The 21,693-nt window shown below is 33.8% G+C and overlaps 1 protein-coding gene across 1 annotated transcript; it reads left to right on the top strand.

Annotated features, from left to right (window-relative positions):
- Positions 1-465: 465 nt before the first annotated feature.
- LOC126848834 (proline dehydrogenase 1, mitochondrial) lies at positions 466-19,906 on the top strand. Its single transcript, XM_050590071.1, has 11 exons — positions 466-1,492; positions 11,257-11,465; positions 11,884-12,065; positions 14,904-14,968; positions 15,072-15,256; positions 15,349-15,523; positions 15,599-15,709; positions 15,806-15,937; positions 16,009-16,208; positions 16,297-16,385; positions 16,466-19,906. Exons 1-11 carry the CDS (start codon positions 1,136-1,138, stop codon positions 16,669-16,671), a joined length of 1,911 nt encoding a protein of 636 aa, XP_050446028.1. The 5' UTR covers positions 466-1,135; the 3' UTR covers positions 16,672-19,906.
- The last annotated feature ends 1,787 nt before the right edge of the window (positions 19,907-21,693 follow it).

The raw sequence follows: 21,693 nt of genomic DNA, 5'->3' as shown, positions 1-21,693 counted from the left end.
ATTCAGACTCATTCTTTGAAATCTCTAATCTATTACTTAAAGAACTCTATCGATAATATAGAAACATCTTTTCAGTTTAAAAGGTACCTCATCTAGAGAGTAATTAGATTATGAATATTGTCGAATTGATTTTTATCAGTATGTATTTTATATTTTATATTTTAGAAAAGAGAGAAAAATATTTGTAAATATTAAAAATTAATAAATCGCGCGTGTTAAATAAATTGTTAATCATCGAAATGTCAATGTGAGATTTTGACAGATAACGCGAGTGACTCGATGCGCGCGCCGCGGACCTCTCGGTTCGCGAACCAATACGAATAGCAGCCGCACACCGCACACCTCCGTCGATGGGCCAATCGGCGTAGCGGGATCGCGGCGGCGGGCACGCTAATCAGGGAACGAGGCGCGTAGGCGATCTCCGATCAGGCCACAGCGCGTTATATTTAAGCCACCCGCGGACCCGGCACCCACGGTACGTACGTTGTCGGACTGGTGTCCCCGGCGAACGAAAATCAATATTTCCGTCGCGTTGTGAGGAAGAGAGAGCACAAGCGAACGGTCGCCATTACCGTATACTATATATTCGCGCGCACGTCTCTCTGACGTCGAGTCTCGTCCTTTTCGGCGTCACGACGAGCGAGGACGACAACGCGCAACCGCTTCCGCTCCGTGGCTCATCGTCACCGGTCAGTCGCGCCGCGTCGCGACTCGTATACGTGAATTTCGTTGGACACGCGCACGTTGTGCAGCCACAGGGAGAGAACCAATAGCAGCGACCACACCGCTTCGAGGATCTCATCTGCCTCTGTCACATTTGAGATATCCGATTCGATCGCGGTAGGTTCGATTATCGTCGCCCTCGCTCTCTTTCCTAATCCTGCCATCCTCTCTTTCTCAGTGCCCGTCTCATTCACGGCCGGTTTCGTCCGTCAATCTGAAGGAAAGCTGAAGCAGCCTCGGTGAGAAGTCAGTCGCAAGCGCGGATATCCCGTTCCGGTAGCGCGGAAACCGCGTCGTCGACGGTCTCTCTCGTGTTCGCTAATTCGCTCTCCTCCCATTCCTTTCCTCTTCCTTTTTCTCATTCCTTCTCCTCCTCCTTCTCTTCCTCCTCCTTCGCATTCTCGCCAAAACGATGGCGTTTCTGAGGAGCGTTTCGCGCCGATGTTGCGCCGGCAAGAAGTTGAGCAAATGCGGCGTGCCGCCGTTGCCCGTGGTTGGCCTCCTAGAGGCGGCGTCGGCGGCGATGATGACGAGGACATCGTCGTTGCGGCTGGTTACACAGGTGCGCGATGATACGCGCGGCTACGCAACCTCCGCCGCCGACGATGACGTCAAGAAGCAGCCGGTGCCTCGGCAAATCGATCCTCTCGATTTGAAGTTTAACGACCCGATCGCCTCATTCAAGAGCAAGACCACCATGGAGCTGGTGCGCGCCTATGTTGTCTATCAGATGTGCTCTATCGACTACATCGTAGAGAATAATATGAAGGTGAGCTTTGTATATATTTTGCAATCTGCTGATTAAAGGGGCCACTTTCAAACTCCGGTTAATTTAATCGTTACTTAATTTACAGGGCGACCAAAAGCAGAATTGAAAAATTTGTATTATATTATATGCGAATTACATTGTTAAAAATTTTTATGTCGATCATCTGTAAGTTAATCAACGTTAAATTAATCGGAATTTAGTCGAAGTGGCTCTTACTCCGCGTATGCTTTCGAAGTCGATCGACACTAAGTTCCGTAAATTAAAATTTCTCTATTCATTATTTAGATCGCAGTATAATCGGAATTTTCGTCTTTATTTATAGCGTGTCTTTTTCTAATGTAGAAAGAATATTTTTCGCAATTGATCGAACCAAACGTAATAAGCGAGATGTATTATTTGCAATTCTCGCGTACAATAGAATACGGTACGAATGTGATATAATTGGCTCTTTCGGTAATTGACAGTAATTGACAGACGTTTTTCTTAGAGATCTGTATGTATAATATTTGTCGCAGATGCATATCCTGTATATTCAGCGAAGTGTGAATTGATTTATATATATAATCTGTCATCATTACGATCGATCATTAATTTGACATGTTAATCTTTCAACTTGGTTGAAAGAGTTAATAGTTCTACATATGACGTACATTTGTCTCGATGAGATAAATAATCGGATCTTCGAATGATACAAATTAGTATTAACTCTGAGTAACGTGTTTTTTTTTTATTGTATTACACATTATTTCCAGAAAAAATCACGTGTCATATATAATCTAAGAAAGAGATATTTAGTTTCGATGCTGAAACAAATTTAATCTTTCAAATTTTGTAAAAATTGCCGACCATGTTCCGTGGAGGATTCTAGATCGTATTTCGTTTATGACAGGTCGATTAGCCTTCCAAGAAAGCGCTTACGTATTCCATTAATACATCTTATCGCGTTTTCGAGAATGTAATTCGGCTGCTATCGATATAAACCATCCGTATCGTTTATTGCGATCTGTCGATATAATTTTGATCTTGGATTGATAACGTTATGGAGAATTCCTTAAAAAAAAAAAGAACAAACTGACAGACTTTTTAATTCGCTATTTATAAACTTCCATCATTTTGGAGTTTACGTAACATTCCACGCGCGATTTGCATTAAGGTAGCTCGGACGATGACGTTGTACGTCGCGTCGTTATTGATTTCACTATTGCCGGATCGACGTAGGAATTTTGCCGCAAACCACCGTCGACGAATTACATAACCCGTTTTAAGATGGATGTGTAATACGCTCCAGTACGCGGAATTCAATTCAATTGTGTTTTCTAATCGGTCATTAAGAAAATCGCCGATCCCGTGAATATATGTATATATATATAAATAAATAAATAAATATATATATATATATATATATATATATATATATATATAGCATTTTTGAGTGAAGCAAGGTTTGATTGCTCTGAGAGCGATTAAACTTTATTTTTATGATATATTGGGTTGGCAAGAAAGTAATTTCGGTTTTTTAGTGTGAAATAAAACTCAATTTTTTCTATACAAAAAAAGATCTTTAATCAATTGTTGTATGTGATACATTTAACCTTTTTGCAATCTCTCGCACAGTTATATGATGATTCGATTCAATTATGGCTTTTATTTTGTCATCATCAACTTCAGAAGATCGACCAGAACGTTGGTCATCTTTAAGTGAAAAATCTCCAGAACAAAATTTTTTAAACCAATTCTGACACGTGCGTTCTGTTTATGGTGTTGATTGCTTAACAGAACGCACGTGTCAGAATTGGTTTAAAAAAATTTCGTTCTGGAGATTTTTCACTTAAAGATGACCAACGTTCTGGTCGACCTTTTGAAGTTGATGATGACAAAATGAAATGAATAATTGAATCGAATCGTCATATAACTGTGCGAGAGATTGCAAAAAGGTTAAATGTATTACACACAACAATTGATTGAAGTTCAATTTTTGTATAGAAAAAATTGAGTTTTATTTCACACTAAAAATTACTCATACGAAATTACTTTCTTGCCAACCCAATATATTCAATCGAAAAGTGAGTTTTGAATTTGATTAATTTAGATAAGTATCTTAAGTAACCAAAGACGATTTTTATGACGTCATTAATCGCTCTCAGAACCAGAACGTCAAATTTGCTTCACTCAAAAACGCTATTATATTGTGTACATATATGTATATTCTGCTTTGTAGCTTCAATATGTTATACATTGCTAATCATATTTTACGTGATTTTAAATTACTATTGACTTAATTAATTTAAAAATATTGGCACTGCGCATTTTTTATTATTTACTATTAATAAAACGCGAATAAATATTTTCTGCAATTAAATGAACGAAAATAATGAAAAATCATTTGTTTCTTTGGTTATGATTGAAACGCGAAAATATCTTTTTTGAAGCGTTTGTTTGAAATCTTAGATAATTACATCACACAAATGTGATTGAAATACTTCAACAAATCATTTTTATGTTGTACGATTGATACACCTACAAATAAAAGATATATGTCTGTCAATGTGACAGTTGTCAATGTTGAAGTATTTCAATCACATTTGAAGTAATTATCTAAGGTTTCAAGTAAATGTTTCTAATTCATTCATAAATACTTCACAAGAATCTGCAGATGATAAATATCGTTTACTTTAACTATATAGTAAGTATGTAAATGTATGTAAATTAAAAAGTATATAAGAGTATCTAAATTATGCAATATAACAAATAAAAATAATTTGTTGAAATTTTTACCAATGTTTCGACATCACGCTGTATACAAAGACTGACATAAAGAATTTTTGAAAAGCATTATTAATTTACGCAAATGTATCTCTGTAAGAATTTTGCACAAATGGCAAATGTCATACATTCAAGCAACCTTACCTTAATTAGGCTCATCAGTATACACAACTGCGAAAAGATCATACATAAATTACTTGTCTCTTTTAAAAATGTTATACTTATTTTTTCAATTCAAAATAAATTGCAAAATACAAAGATTATTAGGGATTATTAAGGAGACTTGAGACTTGAGACTTATCTTTTTTTTTATAAATTGCCGCAAAGAGAGACAAAATCTTCTTACATTTACTTTACATTATAAATTCTCTACTTTTTCTCGAAGTGACTCTTACAATTAGAATATAGATAATGCTGATGCCGCATTCTAAGATTTAGCTTATTATTGTACAAAATAAAATCGTTATGACATTGAGAAAAAACTTAACTTGACTAATTCCGTTCAACTAATTATCATTTTTTAATTGAAATATTTAAGTATTTAAGTCAAATACGACATATTAAATCTAACATGACGTATATTTGGTTTAAATACTTAAATATTTCAATTTAAAAAATGGTAATTAGTTGAACGGATTTAGTCAACTTAACAACTTTTTTTCTCAATGTATCTACTTGCTGAATCTTATGTAACGTCAAATTTGTTACGTGTACATTCCATCGACCGCATTACTCGTTGCGGAACTAACATATGCAATCATTCGATAAATCATCCCGCCGGATGTAAATGTTGTACCGTTTGATTAACGTTTTGGTTGTTTGACGACGAGACATAACTCACGGTAGGACACTAATTGCGAAATGTTTACGGTAACATCGGACGGAGAATATTTTTCTCCCTTTTTCGAAAACCGCGATTTGACATAACGAACAAACTAATTCTTTTTCATCTCTCGTATACTTCCGTATCGATCATATCCGTTCATTCGTGTTCGTGTCGGTTCTTCGTCACTGCGTGACGATAATAATTCTCATTGCAGACCAACGATGTTAGAACAAGGTTTTATGGGCCAAGTCGAGCCTATTTTTGGATAAGAAGGACGCGAATAAAATGAAATAAAAATGACACGAAAAAATGGCTGAGTTTCCCGCGATAATCGCTGAATATTACATCAATTACAATGGTTACATTCTGCGAATTTTCTTGCGATAATCTTATCGTCATAAATATTGTGCAAAAGACGAATTGACGCATCCTAACTCCATTCACATTAAAAAATTGATATCTACAATAAAAAATAAAAATAATTTAAAAAACGAATTTTTTTTCTAATCTTTATTTTTTGAAGTATTTTTTAATTGAAAACTTTTCGATTTTAAAAAGATCTCGGATCGGGGAATCCATTGGAAAAAGGGCACGTTTTTCCAGGCATTTCATTAATTTTGGAACCATGTGTGAAAATGTCGTACAAGGATTCACGTGATCGTGGCCGACCATGAATAGTCACGAGCGAAAAACTGCATGAGGGTAGACGGCATATGGCACATAGTTGTGCATCATTACGTCTGTGTGCATCGTTTGTCAACACCGACGCAATCCTGCGGATTTGATCTGAGAGATATTGACTTTCTTGCTTTCTTTTATGCCAGACTAAGTGGCACGATACCCTTTGTGCACGATATATTTCTACGCACTTCTTATAAAAATAGCACATACGTTCGACTAAAATAGTCATTGGAATAATGTAAAGAACAAAAATTTGAAGAAATGAATTAAAAAATTTGAAAATATACGCGATTTTTTTAAACATATCAGGTGAGAATGAAATTCAGCTGTAATTTCATGAAACATTTGTGGATGAAACATTTGTGATTCCGTTGAATAAATTTGGAATTTTAATATTTATTCAACGGAATCACAAACGTTGTTATTGCATTCAATTGCTCGAATTATTCTGATCGAATTGCGATCGAAGATCGAGAATTATTCCCGTCTTCTTCTTTTCTTCGTGTAATTGTTTTATTCTTCTCACGCATTTTGTATCTGCATTTTATAAAAAATACAGAAAGAAATATGCGCACTGTGTATAAATATCGAATCTTTGTACATCACTACGCGAATCAATCGTTGCGAATGATTTTTACATCTCGCACGAATTATTATTCGTTCGCGTTTATCTCGTTATGCAATCATTACGCAATGCATCGCGAGGTTCGCAGGCGTTACCGCGTCTGCTTTTTGCGAAATTTTTCTCGTGCATTGATTTATCATCAAGAATCATTCTGTCAGCATATCGGATACAAGATATACTCTATATCTTTTTCTTTCATTGATCCTGCCTTTAGATGTTTAGCTTGTAATTATTATTCAATATTAAATCTCGCGAGACGCATCGAATCCTTGCTCGAATTATTTGTCACAAAATCAGGCAAAATTCCGACTCTCTTAAATATCATATCCAAATCGATAAATTTTCAATTCTCGACGTGGCACAATATTCTGCAATTCTTGTGAATCTATTTACGAAACATTGTGCCAGATTTTTTCAAGGTTGATACGCCTTCGCATTATGTCTTAACTCAGCTGTCTCATACGGCAATTGGGCAAACATTTTTTTCTTTCTCCATCTCTCTCGCGGCCGGGTACTCGTTCTGGAAATTTTTGTATACTCTTGACGCTCGGATTTCGATCAATCCCGGTGCGTACCTGTACGAATCTGCCGGCTGAAGTGACGTAAACACTTCGAGATTAGTATTTGTATATTAGTAGTGTCAATTATATGGAGTGTCCAATATGTGCGTACAAGAGATTGATCCGTCGAACAGTTGTTGATGACATGTGTGACAAGTAGTTTCAAGGTTATCCAGATTGTCTGGCGCCTTCTTGCACAGCCGTTTCAGGGACAAACGAACGGACAGATGGATGTTTTTCGAGAGGTTGCCGGTTCAATACTATCGCATCGATCGCCTAAATAACAGATGTTAGGTCTCTCAGATCTGTTGTAATGCTATTTATCTATTTTTTTAAATTTTAAATGTATATAATACATGCGCGTAAACATTAAAAATAATACACGTGCGTAAAATACATGCACGTGTTATTAGCGAGCGATAAAGAAAATGGATCGTGAGAAACGAAGGGCGGAAGGAAATGGGATATATTTCTTTTCTAAAATTATATTGGAATATCTATATTGGAACATCTGTTAAAAAAAGTTTGAAGATTTGTAAGATTTTTTTATACTACCATAGTAATTAATATAAAACCTGTAATTTTTTGAATTATTATTTAATAGATTCCACAGTAATTTTTAAAAATCTTTTTCCTTATTACGGATTATCCGTATTCCTGTACATTGCAATAGCGACAAAGAATCGTCTCTGACAATACTGTTCTTAGAATGCATCTAATTTTTGTGTCTTGTGAGGAAAGACATATACCTTCTTCCCCGAACATTTTTATTTAAAATATAAAGAACAGCGTAATTAAATAAAAATAAATTTGAATAAATTTAACTTGTTAAAATTAAATAAAATTTGATTTTAAATGGATTTGATGATGCATGTGTAATTCATGATTAATGTTTTTTTTCAATAGATAATGCATGTCAATGCGATATTATATAGTCGATCGACGAAATAGATACCTAAGTTAAAACCGTTAACAGGGAAATAAACGCGTCGATGTCGATAATGATTAGCTTTTCTGAATCGAGCCGCCGTTATCGGCGTAATATTTCAAAGTACTTTGCGTCGTTTTTTATCTATTGTAGGTTTTTCCCGTGTTTACTTACAGGCGCACACAACAATGCATGTATGTCTCATACAGAATACCGTAACATGGTCCGTAATACCGATCTCTCTGTCAATGTCAAATGACTCGTCAAATTTGAAGTATGAAAAAACTGAATTCTTAGTCTAAATCGATAATCGATATCTCAAAATAAATCCCTAATTATTTATGACAAGAGAATGTTATTAAAAATGCCGAATGATGCGTGTTCCGAAGCCGGGAATTTTTCTAGATCAATTGTCACACACAGCTCAAATCGCAAGCAGCGTATCGTGCATAGCACACTATCGCATTTCTCCAGTTACATCATCGATCTGACAATGAGACTTAAATAAGACGTAGACAATGCAGTTCAACGGCCTATACAATTGCCAAGAAACGCATTTCTAACTTTGTCAAACTTCAATAAAATATGTATATACGTATATTATTTGCAATAAAATACATAAAAAAATATTTCAGATGAATAGGAAAAAAAAAAATAATTTAATTTACACAGGGAGATAAAGGATAGGTTTTATTTTAATTAGGCAGATTTCTCTCTCTTGAATGATTGATCGCAATTGCAGTATACAATGTCATCTTTGAATTATACTGAGTTATGCGATGCTGGTCCATAGTCCGATGATTTTGGCACGCGGCAACGATTTCAATTAATTTCGAGCAACTGTATAACATTGTCGATGACAAAGTCAACAATTATTTATAGCTTCCCTTAAACTTATGAGAGTTTGATGATATTATTACAATTTTAATTGTTTTTAAGTATTTAGAATATAAGCATAACATTTTTTAAATAAATTTTTAATTTAATTTTATATTTATTTTAATATCATATTATAATCTCGTCAGTAAAGCATTTATTATGCGGCAGATACTGAAAAGGGAGTTTACAGAGCGATTTATACGTATACGTACTGTTTAGGCTTATCAATAAGTATATATAACGTTGGCAAACTTTGGTAAGCTCCGGCAGCCTCTCGAGTTTGACAAACATAACAATGATTTAAGTGACGAGTTTAAGTATATACTGTCGACCACACCATCTATACAAATCAATTTATCTATCTGTTTGCATAAGAATCCACTTAAGAATCCATATTTCAAATTTGCTTTGTATTATAGTTCCACAAATTGTATCTTATTAATTACTATCACTACAAAATCATGATTATGCAGTATTTTATATCATATCTAATAAGCGATTAAATTTTTATTAGCTATCGATTATTTTTATAAATTATTATGAAAAATACAATGTGAGAATATAAATTTTACAATATCTTAATTATGCTATTACAAAAATGCCTAGTAGTTGTATATGTTATATCGGAAAAATTTCCCGGGACGATAGTGAAATCTTATAAATGATGATAAAATTAAAATCGACTTCTACGTGCGCTTCGTCGCATGTAAAATGTTTTCGCTGCCTTTCGGCTGCATTCCAATTTTATTTCTACGATTTCATCTGACGAAATCCGATTGATAAGGGGAGCTATTGCAATTAACAACCTTCCTGTATGTCATCGCAAGAAGATCGGGTCTATTTTAATAACCTGACTGACCACGCTTCTTCCTCTTGCTTAAACTCACGCATTCCATTACTCCGTTCCATTATTCCGTTAATATCTCACTGCTTATCCTTTATCAAATTTGATGAATCATAGCATGTGTCTTAACGATTTATATCACAATATTCATTATTCTTATCTAAAAATTTCTTTATTTGAATTAATTGCTTTCTGCTTTCGTGCAATCTTTTTGCATGACCCAAATTTTCAAAAGCAATCAATGCTTAGCTCTGTTTTTTATATAAAATAAAATAGATGACACATATGTGTGTGTGTGCGTGCGTGCGTGCGTGCGTGCGTGCGTGCGTGCGTGCGTGCGTGCGTGCGTGCGTGCGTGTGTGCGTGTGTGTGTGTGTGTGTGTGTGTGTGTGTGTGTGTGTGTGTGTGTGTAAAATAATATTCTAGTAATAAACAGAAAATAGAAAGAGTTTTTAAAAGATAAAGATGAAGAGAAGTTCAATATCTCAAAAATATATTCAATATATCAACAAAATGGGGTGTTTGATTTTCATATCTATTACATTTAATAAAATGTATTTGATTGCTATTGTGCTATTGCCGTTCTATGATGATTGTAAAATCGATACGTTACAAATCACAAAATATAAATTTTGATAGATTATTGTATCAAGAAATCGGTGTTAACGAACAATTAACATTGAGTTTCAATATATATATAATAAATTTGTTAATACGTATTCATATGACGTATTTACATTCGTTTCTGCGTGTGTTTATATCGCGTATCTTTATGAGAGAGCAATAAAATTTTTAGAATTCCATAAAATTATAAAAATTTTATTTTTTACTTATTATTTTTAAGTTGATTGTAAAGCTACCGAAAAAACGATTTTTTATTATATTTCTTATATTTTACTTCTATATTTTCCTTAAATTGACGGATTTTCTTGACACTGACTGTGGCACTTAATGGCAGACGGGATTATAATGGCGCATACTGGGAGCATGCGTCTTCCTAAGAGATCGATATTCGCATACTGAGAGTAAGTGTTTTCTTGAGAGATCGATATTCGGCAACCATTCACGTGATTGTTAGCCTATGTAACCTACATTTTTATTGCGAGGGAGTATTACCTATTTCATAATAATGTTTTCATCTCTCCGAGTTATATAACGTTTGTTCTGAGTTGAACTCTACAAGCGAAAATTTAGCATCTATTTTTATACATTTTTCTTCTCGTCCTTGCATTGTGTTACGCTCGCGTCTCGCGGCTATAGTTTCTTTTGAATAGTTTATACATTTGGATAGAATACATAAATTACACACATCGTGAGACGGAAAGAAAAGAATTAACGTCGTAATTATTCCTGGCTGTTGCCATTCTGATTTATTTTTGTTTGATTTTTAAAATAAATTTACTGAAGAAACAAAGCAATTATTTATATATATCCATCCATATCAAGTATACATTGTTACTTATTTCACGATTGAATTAAATTTTCTATAAAAACTTGCACTCATAATTTTTTAGTAAAGATCTACTTTGTACGCATTAATTTCTCAGTTTTTAAAATAAAATTTATTACTTTAATTGTAAAGATTTATAGTGTTCGATATATTGTTGATTCGACAACACATTACCTTATATCTAATTACTTGAAATTTAAATACACAGGTCATGAAATGGACGAAATCGGTATTAGGTGAAAGGCTATTCACAAAGCTTATGAAGGCAACATTTTATGGACACTTTGTCGCCGGGGAAGATGAGGTGCAGATCACACCAGTTTTGGAGAGATTGCGGCAATTTGGCGTGAAACCGATTCTTGATTATTCCGTCGAAGAAGATATCTCACAGGAGGAGGCTGAGCGGCGCGAGATTCAGTAAGTATCCATTCCATTTCCGTTGTCGTAACGTAATTATGTACATATCGTCATCGTCACATTACACTTTGATCTTTTGATTTTTGTCCCATGTTCTTGCGAAAGAAGCGCAATTCTACGACTTTGAATCCTTTCGCCAAGTATGAAATTTAATCCTGCGTATCGCTTTACAGTACCTTTCAACGGATGTATTAGTGCTAGTATCACAGTTTATTTGCGTTTGCTTATCTTTTTTTTTGTACGTAAAAAAAGAAATTGTGCTTTGATTTTTGATAGTATATGCGATCGAAAATAGTCTGAAAAAATAATTTGATGAGTAAAAAATCAAGAAAAGAAGATTAATGTAAATCGAACAGAGGTGCACGGCGATTATAATTAATAAAACAAACGCCGAATATTTGATATTCTTTTATTTTAGAGCCTCAGTATCAGAAGCGGGTGACGAAAAGAGGGAAGGCCCGCTGAAAAAGTATCACGTGGAGAAGTCGTTCGCCGATCGGCGTTACAAGGTGTCGTCGGCTAGGACGTATTTCTACCTGAACGAAGCGTCCTGTGAGCGAAATATGGACATATTTATCAGGTGTCTGGAGGCTGTGGCGAGTGAGTCACAGATTTTATTTTTAGCTCTCTTTCTCTCTCTCTCTTTAACATTTTATTTTTTTTAATCCCTGACTGACATTCTATCCTTTGTTTTTGGCTTTGACATGAATTATATAGGATATCCCTTAACAATCAGCTTACAGAGGTGATTTTTCGTTTGTTTTCAATTTAATTCTTTTCTAAACTCTTAATTAAATAGATATAGCTTTTTAAGATTTTAAATTTTAAGAATTTTTTTAACTTTAAATTATACAATACAGACAACGTTCGCCGATTAAAATATAAAAAATGAATATATACACGTACATATATATGTATATATGTATGTGTATGTGTATTTGGTAACAATAAGCGAAATTAAAATATGCGAAGACGCAACTAACTATACGGGACGCACTTAAACATTAATATGCGCTAATTACACATGAGTTATTTGTGACTCGTGACAAGTTTGGGTACTTAACTTCTCCTTCATCCGATTAACCTTTCATGTGTTAAGCCCTTCCACCAATATCAAGATGTACCTGTTGAGAAGGTATATTTATATAATTTTTAATATAATATATAATTTTTGTATAATTCAATTTGTAATTGAGAGATTATGCCTTTATCGCACTTTAACACACAAATAAATAGATATACAAGTTAAAACTAAAGATAAAGATTAAAATATATATATATATATATATATATATATATATATATATATATATATATTACAAATTAAATTTACAAATTAAATTTAAAACGGCAAACTTTAAAGTGTCAAGATATATTTGATCCCAAGTATTGTTACTGAAATAATTATTGTCCGTAAAGATTACAATGTCAGAATAATTTATAATTTTTATTTTTGTCGCTTTGATTTGTATTTGAAACAATAAATATATAAATAGCGAAAAATATAAACCGCGAGAAATATTATTATCACGACATAGTTGCGAGTTGTTTATTGAAAATTAATTAATTGTTAATTATAATAATTATTGCAAATTATTTTCCGAGACCTATCGCGATCGTGTTTCGAAAAGGAATTCGATAATATAAGGTCTCGCGCTACTATTTTCTCGGTCATGTCGCACCACTCGAATGACAACAAGACGAGTCTGAATAATAATATGCCGAGAAAAATGATAGCCCAATACTGTATGACAATTAATTTGTTATCGCTTCAAAATATTTAACATTTTATAATATAAATATATAGATTGAAGATTTGTTATGCGTTTCTTGCATTTTAAATTAATTTCGATGATTGGGCCAACATCATATATAAAGTCTAATGTTCGTTTATCTTATGTTAGCTTAATCTCAAGAAATTATTTGTGTAAATTAATTTACTATTATCATTTTATGCAAAATGTTCATATTTCGAGGAGACTTTCTTTTTTTAATTTGGCATTTTTTATTTGCAGTTTATTGAATAATATATGGCATAATAAGAAATAAAGGCATATGCTTTGTAATATTTTGGTATATCTAAAATATATACCTTTATTTTTTTATTCTTTTTTAATCTATTTTGCAATTTATTACACAAATAGATGGCGGGCATAGTCAAAGAACTAACTCGTACGAAACAGTAGTATCGGAGCTGCTTCGAATAATACAAGGACGCATATTGTCGCTATCTATGAAAGTCGATACTCCGACTTACAATCTGACAAAATTACCGCATTACTATAATATTATTGTAGAATTTGATCTTAACGTGATTAGTATTTCACAAGCGCGATTACCATTGCTGATTAGTTAGAATTCATATACCGTGAATTCGTTTTTTAAATGTTGCTTATGACTAAATAAATATTAGTAAAAATAAACTTTTATTAAATTAAATAAATAAAATTAAATCAAATAAATTAAATTATATAATATATAAAGTTATTTAACAAAAAATTGAGAAAAAATTAATAAAATTTACAAATATAAAAAAAAAACGAACAAAAAAGAACCAAGTGCGGAAAACAAGACGCAGAAATAATTGTATTTAAAAGATTTATTAATTATTCAATTAATGTGTTCCGATCTACTGGCTCGCTTTTCTATATTTGTGTATTTTATATAACAGAACCTCTTCCATTTGTTAATAAATTTTGATATGGAGAGATGAAATTATTTCTGGGAAGGATAATAGTAATGTAATTAAACGTGAATGTGATGGCTGACGTCATGCACACAATCGATCGCCGTTTTTCCAGAATTTTCCTTTCCTGTTCACATTCTTTTTCAACGATAATTTTACGTTTTTATGTATCTATAAAACTTTGTAGATTATGTTATGATGTATATTACCAAAGAAACGGGAAAGAAAGAAAATGTCACACGCTCTTACCGCAATAATGTCTCAACCGAAATCGAAATTCCGCGAGTCATAACTTGGTAGCTCCCTTTTAGTCTAAGCTATAAATATCGGCACGCGTGTGGATTATCGTTTGCGCTTTCCAGCCAAATTATATGACATAACGCGTCACGAAAATATTTCATATACATAAAGCTGCCACAAATTGATTAATATTATAAGAAATAAAGAAATCAATGTACTTAGATGTGAACGGATAAAAAACTGTATACATTTTTGTACAGAGGATGAAGTGAAGACTTTGCAATTGAAATATCCTTCTCAAAATATTACCACTCATGATCAAGTCGATCCCTGTCCTGGTAAGAAGACACGCCTTTTCCTTTTTCCTTGAAATAATTTTTTTCTACTTTACATTATCCTTAATTATCCAAAAATATCAGTCATAGTCTCGTGTTTTTTTTTATGTAGAAAAATAATTAATCCAATTTAACATTATAAGATAACACGATATGACATTAAATATATCTTTGCAGGTGCTTCGATGGGCATGGGCATCACAGCCGTCAAATTAACCGCGCTTGGTCGACCGCAGCTTCTGGTTGGCAATTATATTTTTATTAGAAATTAAAAAGTTTTACTTAACTACGTTAAAACGTATTTACTAACATAAATCTGTGACTAATAGAATAATTATATTTTAGCTTCAATTGTCAGAGGTAATCATGCGCGCACGGCAGTACATGTCCGACGTTATTGGTGGCGAGGGTGCCATTCTGGCTCATCACGTGAAACCTGATGACTTTAGGAAAAAATTCGAGGAAGCACACATCACAGATGAGGAATCGGTGCAAAAGTTCCTTCAGAAAATGCAATCGGATAAAGAAGGGTACGCGCAAAATTAAAATCAAAAATTGAAGTGACGTTTTAACATTTATATGAAAGGAGTATCGCAAGCAATAGATATTTTTATCCACACAGTGTAATTCATCTCTTCCCATGGAGCGGTATTTTAGACGAAAATTATGAACTAAGCGAAACTTTCCAAGTACCTGATATTAAGACGGGCAAAATGGTCAGATTAATGACGCAGCTTACGCCTAAAGAGGAGGAAATGTTTAGGAATATGATTAGACGATTAAATAATATCGTCACGGTATGCGTAATAATTTTTCCTCTTTCTTTCATTGACAACAAGAGTTTCATGACTAAATAAATAATTATTTTTCAGGTGGCTGATAGTCTAGACGTTCGTATCATGATAGATGCGGAACAGACGTATTTCCAACCAGCCATTTCTCGCCTGACACTAGAGATGATGCGCAAGTACAATACGAAAAAGGTAATGTTTTAACGTTCTCAGAGGATCGCGACGTTATCACTTAGCTACTTTTCAGTGAATCATATTCTCACTGCCAAATATCGGTCTACTTCTCAGGCTGTGGTATTCAATACCTACCAGACGTATCTGCAAGAAGCATATAACGAGGTGAAAACGGATCTCGAACAAGCGGAACGTCAAAACTTTTATTTTGGTGCTAAACTCGTACGCGGCGCGTATATTGAACAGGTTGGCAGATATTTTTCGTATTTTTCGTGTAAAATCCATTAAAGATTAAGTATCAAAAAATTCTTATTTAGGAAAGGGCGAGAGCGGCAGCTATGGGTTATCCAGATCCCACGAATCCCACATTTGAGGCAACGACCGAGTGCTATCATAAAACGCTCATGGAGTGCTTGAGGCGAATGAAACAGTATAAGGACAAGGGAGTCGATCCTAAGAAAATAGGAATTATGGTCGCCTCGCATAACGAGGATACTGTGCGTTTCGCGATCGAGAAGTGAGTGTCACCGTGACTTTGTTTCATCTGTTCTTTTGCTGCAAACAGACATAAATATACATAAATAAAATAATCTTTTTGGTTTTAGAATGAAAGAAATCGGAATTTCACCCGAGGATAAAGTTATATGTTTCGGCCAATTATTAGGAATGTGCGATTACATAACATTTCCATTAGGTACATAGAAACATTTTGAAGCTGAAATCTTTTTCTTCCATTATTGCGTGAAACGATATGCATTTGAACAAAATTTCCAGGTCAATCCGGTTATTCTGCGTACAAGTATATCCCGTACGGACCGGTTAAGGAAGTGTTGCCGTATTTGTCGCGGCGCGCGCAAGAGAACCGAGGTATACTGAAGAAGATCAAGAAGGAGAAACGCTTGCTACTAAATGAAATCACAAGACGTTTAGTGCGCGGCAAGATCTTTTATAAACCCAAGGGCAATTATACTCCAGTTTGAACAGTTGATTCGTTTAGTTGCACAGAGACAGGATTTTAAGTATCAAATTTAAGTAGTGATTATAAATTATTGAGAACTCTCCCAAATGATATGGGCAGGAAATTTGGAACTGAAGTAACTGATTAAAGTAACTTGACGAACCTGTTGCTGTGGTATTCGAAAGAAAGAGCGGCATGCGTGCACACACGCGAATGTGAGTATGTGAAAACTTACGGTTATACGCCCAGTGTTATCCATTACAAAAAAATTGCCTTGGTGTTATATTTTCGAATGCATCGATGCTCAATGCTGCTGGTAAAACTATAGTATTATAACTATAGTATTCGTTGTTCGTTTTACTCGTTATGGTCAAAGAAAATGATTGTGCTACAATTAGTTTCCACTCATCAGAGAATGCGTTTTCACAAAGATCGGGTAAAGAGAATCGAAACTTAATTGATTCTTTCCACACTGAAAATTAACGAAGATAGTTTCTTTAATACGTAGTTTGTGATATTTTCTGTATGCAATATTAAGAATCGATTGAATCGATCAGCAGCTTGTTCGATGCGTAACATCGACGGTCAAAAGAAAATAGACTCTGATTTTTTAGCACATTTGTTTCAAGTTTTACAATTTCTTTGAGAATCTCGTCAAATATTTTTCATATGTACATAATACACGCGCGCATCAATTATTTATGATCGTCTTCACGTAATTGTCCTATCGTCCATAGTATCTGTAACAGAGTAAAAAGGATGAAAAAAAGGATCAAGCACATCGCTCATGAGTATCCGAATGACAACACCTGCGACCATTACCATCTTGACGATTGTTGCTTACGGTGAACGTATTTAAAACGTATTTAAATCGCGATGCATATAGTTACCAGAAAGGATAGTGGCTGCATCGCACGCATTTCCATTAGGATGTAACGTTACCGACGAGTCTTTTAGTACGCGGTGTATGGAACAATAGAGGAATTGGGAAAAAAATAAATAACATACGTATTACGAAAAGATGATTCTTAAAAATGCGACAAAATAACAGGGTGAAAATTTAATGAGATTTAGAGGTATCTTAGCGAGAGATATGTGGATTTCCAAATGCTTTTGGTAATACAAAAAAGAAGAGAAAGAAAGTGTTTTTAGCATGCGCGTTTAGTACACACTTGTCGTACGAAAGTAATCTTGGGCTGACATTGGCGATAATGAAAGTCAGGGAAATCTAACATGATTTTTTTTGTGATACGTTAATAATTGTAAATAAGTCAGTAAGTAAAATTGCTTCCCGCGTTACTAAATAATAAATCCGAAAAAAAGCGTACGGTGCTGTCGAAGAATATTACAAGTAATTGCAGTAATATCGATAAAATATATATGACCCACTTCGTCATTCTCATTTTTTTCTAAAGAAAAAGGTAAGAGAAGATTGATTTATAATTCAGAAATAATGAATTTATGCCGCGATTTGAATTAAAATTTTTAAGTACTAACGAATCCTTTTTATCCGTTATAAAAAAATTTATATTCTGAAAAAAAAATTTATTGTGAGAATAGGTAATGATCAATGGAAAGGAAAATCATCCGATCGGAGATATAGATATAAAATTTAATATTGCTCTAATTGATACAAGGGTATAATTCGCGAACTCTGGAAATAACGATCATACGTAATATCAACATCAGTTACAATACTTTAGCCTTTAGCCTATAATATTGTACAAACATTTCCACGGAGGTTGCATAGCGCATTCTGATATTCTCAGGCCAGTGTTTCTCTGATGCTCGCGATAGATGACTTGATAGTGTATTTGAAGTCGATGAGTACTATTTTATTATTATTTTTCTTAATTATCGCACTCACGTGAATTGTCATGATACTCAGCACATTATTTCGTTTGTCGAGCGATTTGTACGTGAATATGGATTTATGATCTCTTATTTTGTTCTTTTTGCTATCTATGTTAAAAGTGAAGAAGCGAAAGCGTTTATGTTCAGAATGTTATATATGTAGCCTACATTTATATACGATTATAATAATTCAAGTGAAATATATTATGTAGGGTATTTACTCGCTTCGTAGAAACGCACTGCGTGCGCGATGTTGATCGAAGAAGAGCAAAAACAAGAGTTACAAAGCGGGTCTAAAAAAATCCTTCTGCAAATCATGTGTTACGTGCAAATATTAGAAAAAAAGAAACATGAATGATGAAAAAAATAAATAAATAAAGAGGCATTGTTACAAGTTATACACGGGCTAATAGCTAGTATCTCCATGTGTCTATGTGGTGTATATACTTATATGCATGCATGCATATAAGTCTGCGTGTATGTGTGTGTGCGAGCGGGCGTGTGTAGTTCTAGACATTATATATTGATAAAATCCGTTGAGCTCTAAGGCCTTCTTTAGGGCCGGCTAACTCGTACCCTATCGTGCTCTCGCAAACGCGAACTTCTACATGTGATCGCGATGTAAGACGTAAGATATATTGACAATAATTTAGGTAGACAATGTTGACATATGTGTGTGTGTGTGTGTGTATGTATGTGTGTGTGTATATATATATATATATATATATATATATATATATATATATATACATATATACACATATATATAGACGTATATAAAAGATACACGAGTCCTGTTACTTGCATTTATGTCGCTTAGCAAAAATTCGAAGAAAGTAAAGCGCGATACTGATGATAATGATGATGAATGCGTTTACCAAAAACGGCGAAGAATTGTTGCGAGACTTCTGCTCTCACGAGCATTCGCTGTTTTACTGCCAGAGCGTTCAAGTGGCGACGAAATTCTTCACTATCATTTTCAATCGAATTTTTTTAGTAGTTTTATGCTAAGAGTTGTGTGCGATTGTGCAGCCGATTTCACCGATCTTGTCTTTCTTCGTTTTATTCCTCGACGATCCATTTATGTGCAATTCTCTTTTTATTTATCGACACTCGTTAGCGATGATCAGTAATCGATTTCTAGATTATTAATCGATTTCCTCCAACGAATCCTTAGAAATTCATATGTCGTTAGTTAATTAACGATTATTATATCGTTATATGATATTAATTATATTCCTTAACAAACCCTTGAGGAAGATCGGAAAATCTGCCACAAATCTCGAGGTCCACACAATTAACTGTTGATATTATTATTTTGAAGTACAAAAACAAATGAATATCAACGATCTCTACGATGAAAGTAATTCCAAGTATTAAATATAAAGAAAAAAGAAAAAAAATAAATAAAAAAGAATGCATGTCCCTTCTCCAGAATTGGAGGAACAATCGATAGCATTCGCTTTTCTTCTTGGAAATATTTATAGGTAGGTAGGAATCGTTCCTTTTTTTTTCGAAATGGCAATTTAATGCATTGCACATGAAACTGAATTAAAGCGTCGGTCAAAAGATATATAAAATAAGATAATATTTATTATTTCATGAAATATACAGATAATATATGCCTTTCCCCAATGCCATTGACGATATATTCCTTATTCGATATTTTCACTAGGACATTGAACATTTTTCGCATTCCTTTTTCTTTTCTTTTTATTTCGCATACCATCGGCCGCGATCCTCAATAAATCGGAAATGTGTGAGCAAGTTTATTGCTGCGTAATTAAAGATTTTGCGAGCATTTCTTGTCCTAGCAGTTTTTCTTTCTTTCTGCAAGACTTTGCGACACATTTTTTTATCTCATCATCGCTCTACGATCCCTATTCTCGATCAAGCATAGTTAATTCAAACATTGGAAAACACGTATGAGACGCATAACGAACTGTACTGTTAATTGGGATAAGATTGCACCGGCAGAGGCAATTTTTTGTTTTGTTTCAAAAATATTTTCGCATATAATTAAATGATATTTTACAATCGATTCAATTATTAATCTATAATCTACATATATATATATATATATATATTATATAATAAAATATTGCCCTTAGTTCTTTTTCAAACACAATTATTGTTCGCATAAATTTTATTAAATAATAAAAATGCAAACAATACGCGAATTATAAAATAAAAGAAAATGTGCATTAAAAGTAAAATTTACAAACTATTTTGACAATAATATTAAGAGGCTTTGAAATTTGTTGTTTATTTTTGTTCACGGTGACGTGCAAAAAATTATCCTCGTTAATTATCCTCGTGTTTTCATCGTGCGCTCATGCTCTACAGCTTGTTGTACAAACAATATATGTATGTCCCTGTTGAGAGTAGGCAGATGGAAACCAGGCTCCGTTTCCGTTAGACAATGTTGTACGTCGGTGATATGTTGCCTCAATCTTGTCCTAATTTATTCCTCGATCCGCCTACACGTGTAACATTAAACAAGATAACACTTATTAATCTTTCTTAAACTTTATGCGATTACAGTTTCACTTGCTTAGCCTAAGATCCGTAACAAAACAAACGTCAACTAACGTTTGCAACCGGGAGACGACCATCATCATCATCTTCACTACACACGAGCGGGAAAAAATTCCTAAACGGATTTCAAGCAGCGATTGTTCCGCGACTGGGCGCGGAAATTACACAGTGTACATCTTCGCTTTTCTTATCTGCAAGGAATTATATACCGGAGGTCGTCCCCTCTTTAAGGAAGGGAAATTCTCCCGTACGCGATTAGCGTCGACGAATTATTATCATAAAAAATCTTATCTGAATTGTCATGATACTTGAAATCGTTAACAGCGCTTGGATTCACTGTAGATGCCGATTCGCACTCGATTTTATTGGCGATCGCGAGTCAGCATTTTGCGTATTATTTTGAGTACGATCGGTATATAAAATGACAAGAGTCGTTTGCTCAAAAAAATCGATACGCCCGTAAGGCTCGTATACGAGCATCTACGATAAATAAGGAAGTATATATATATATATATATATATATATATATATATATATATATATATATATATATATTATATCGGGTGTTTCGCTCGAGGCGATTCTGTTTATATTTTATGCAGCTTGGCTTGAAAGACATCAGGTACATCTCGACGTTTCGTTACGTCAAACG

The sequence above is a fragment of the Cataglyphis hispanica genome, chromosome 4 (genome assembly GCF_021464435.1).
Source record: "Cataglyphis hispanica isolate Lineage 1 chromosome 4, ULB_Chis1_1.0, whole genome shotgun sequence".
NCBI lineage: Eukaryota > Metazoa > Arthropoda > Insecta > Hymenoptera > Formicidae > Cataglyphis > Cataglyphis hispanica.
This window is presented reverse-complemented; position numbering and strand designations above follow the sequence as displayed.

Bases quoted from the DNA above. Each gene is read 5' to 3' on its own strand.
- LOC126848834 (XM_050590071.1), top strand. From the start codon at position 1,136: ATGGCGTTTCTGAGGAGCGTTTCGCGCCGATGTTGCGCCGGCAAGAAG. The intron at 11,466-11,883 runs GTAAGTATCCAT...CTTTTATTTTAG, and splicing joins GCTGAGCGGCGCGAGATTCA to AGCCTCAGTATCAGAAGCGG. The intron at 16,209-16,296 runs GTGAGTGTCACC...TTTTGGTTTTAG, and splicing joins GTGCGTTTCGCGATCGAGAA to AATGAAAGAAATCGGAATTT.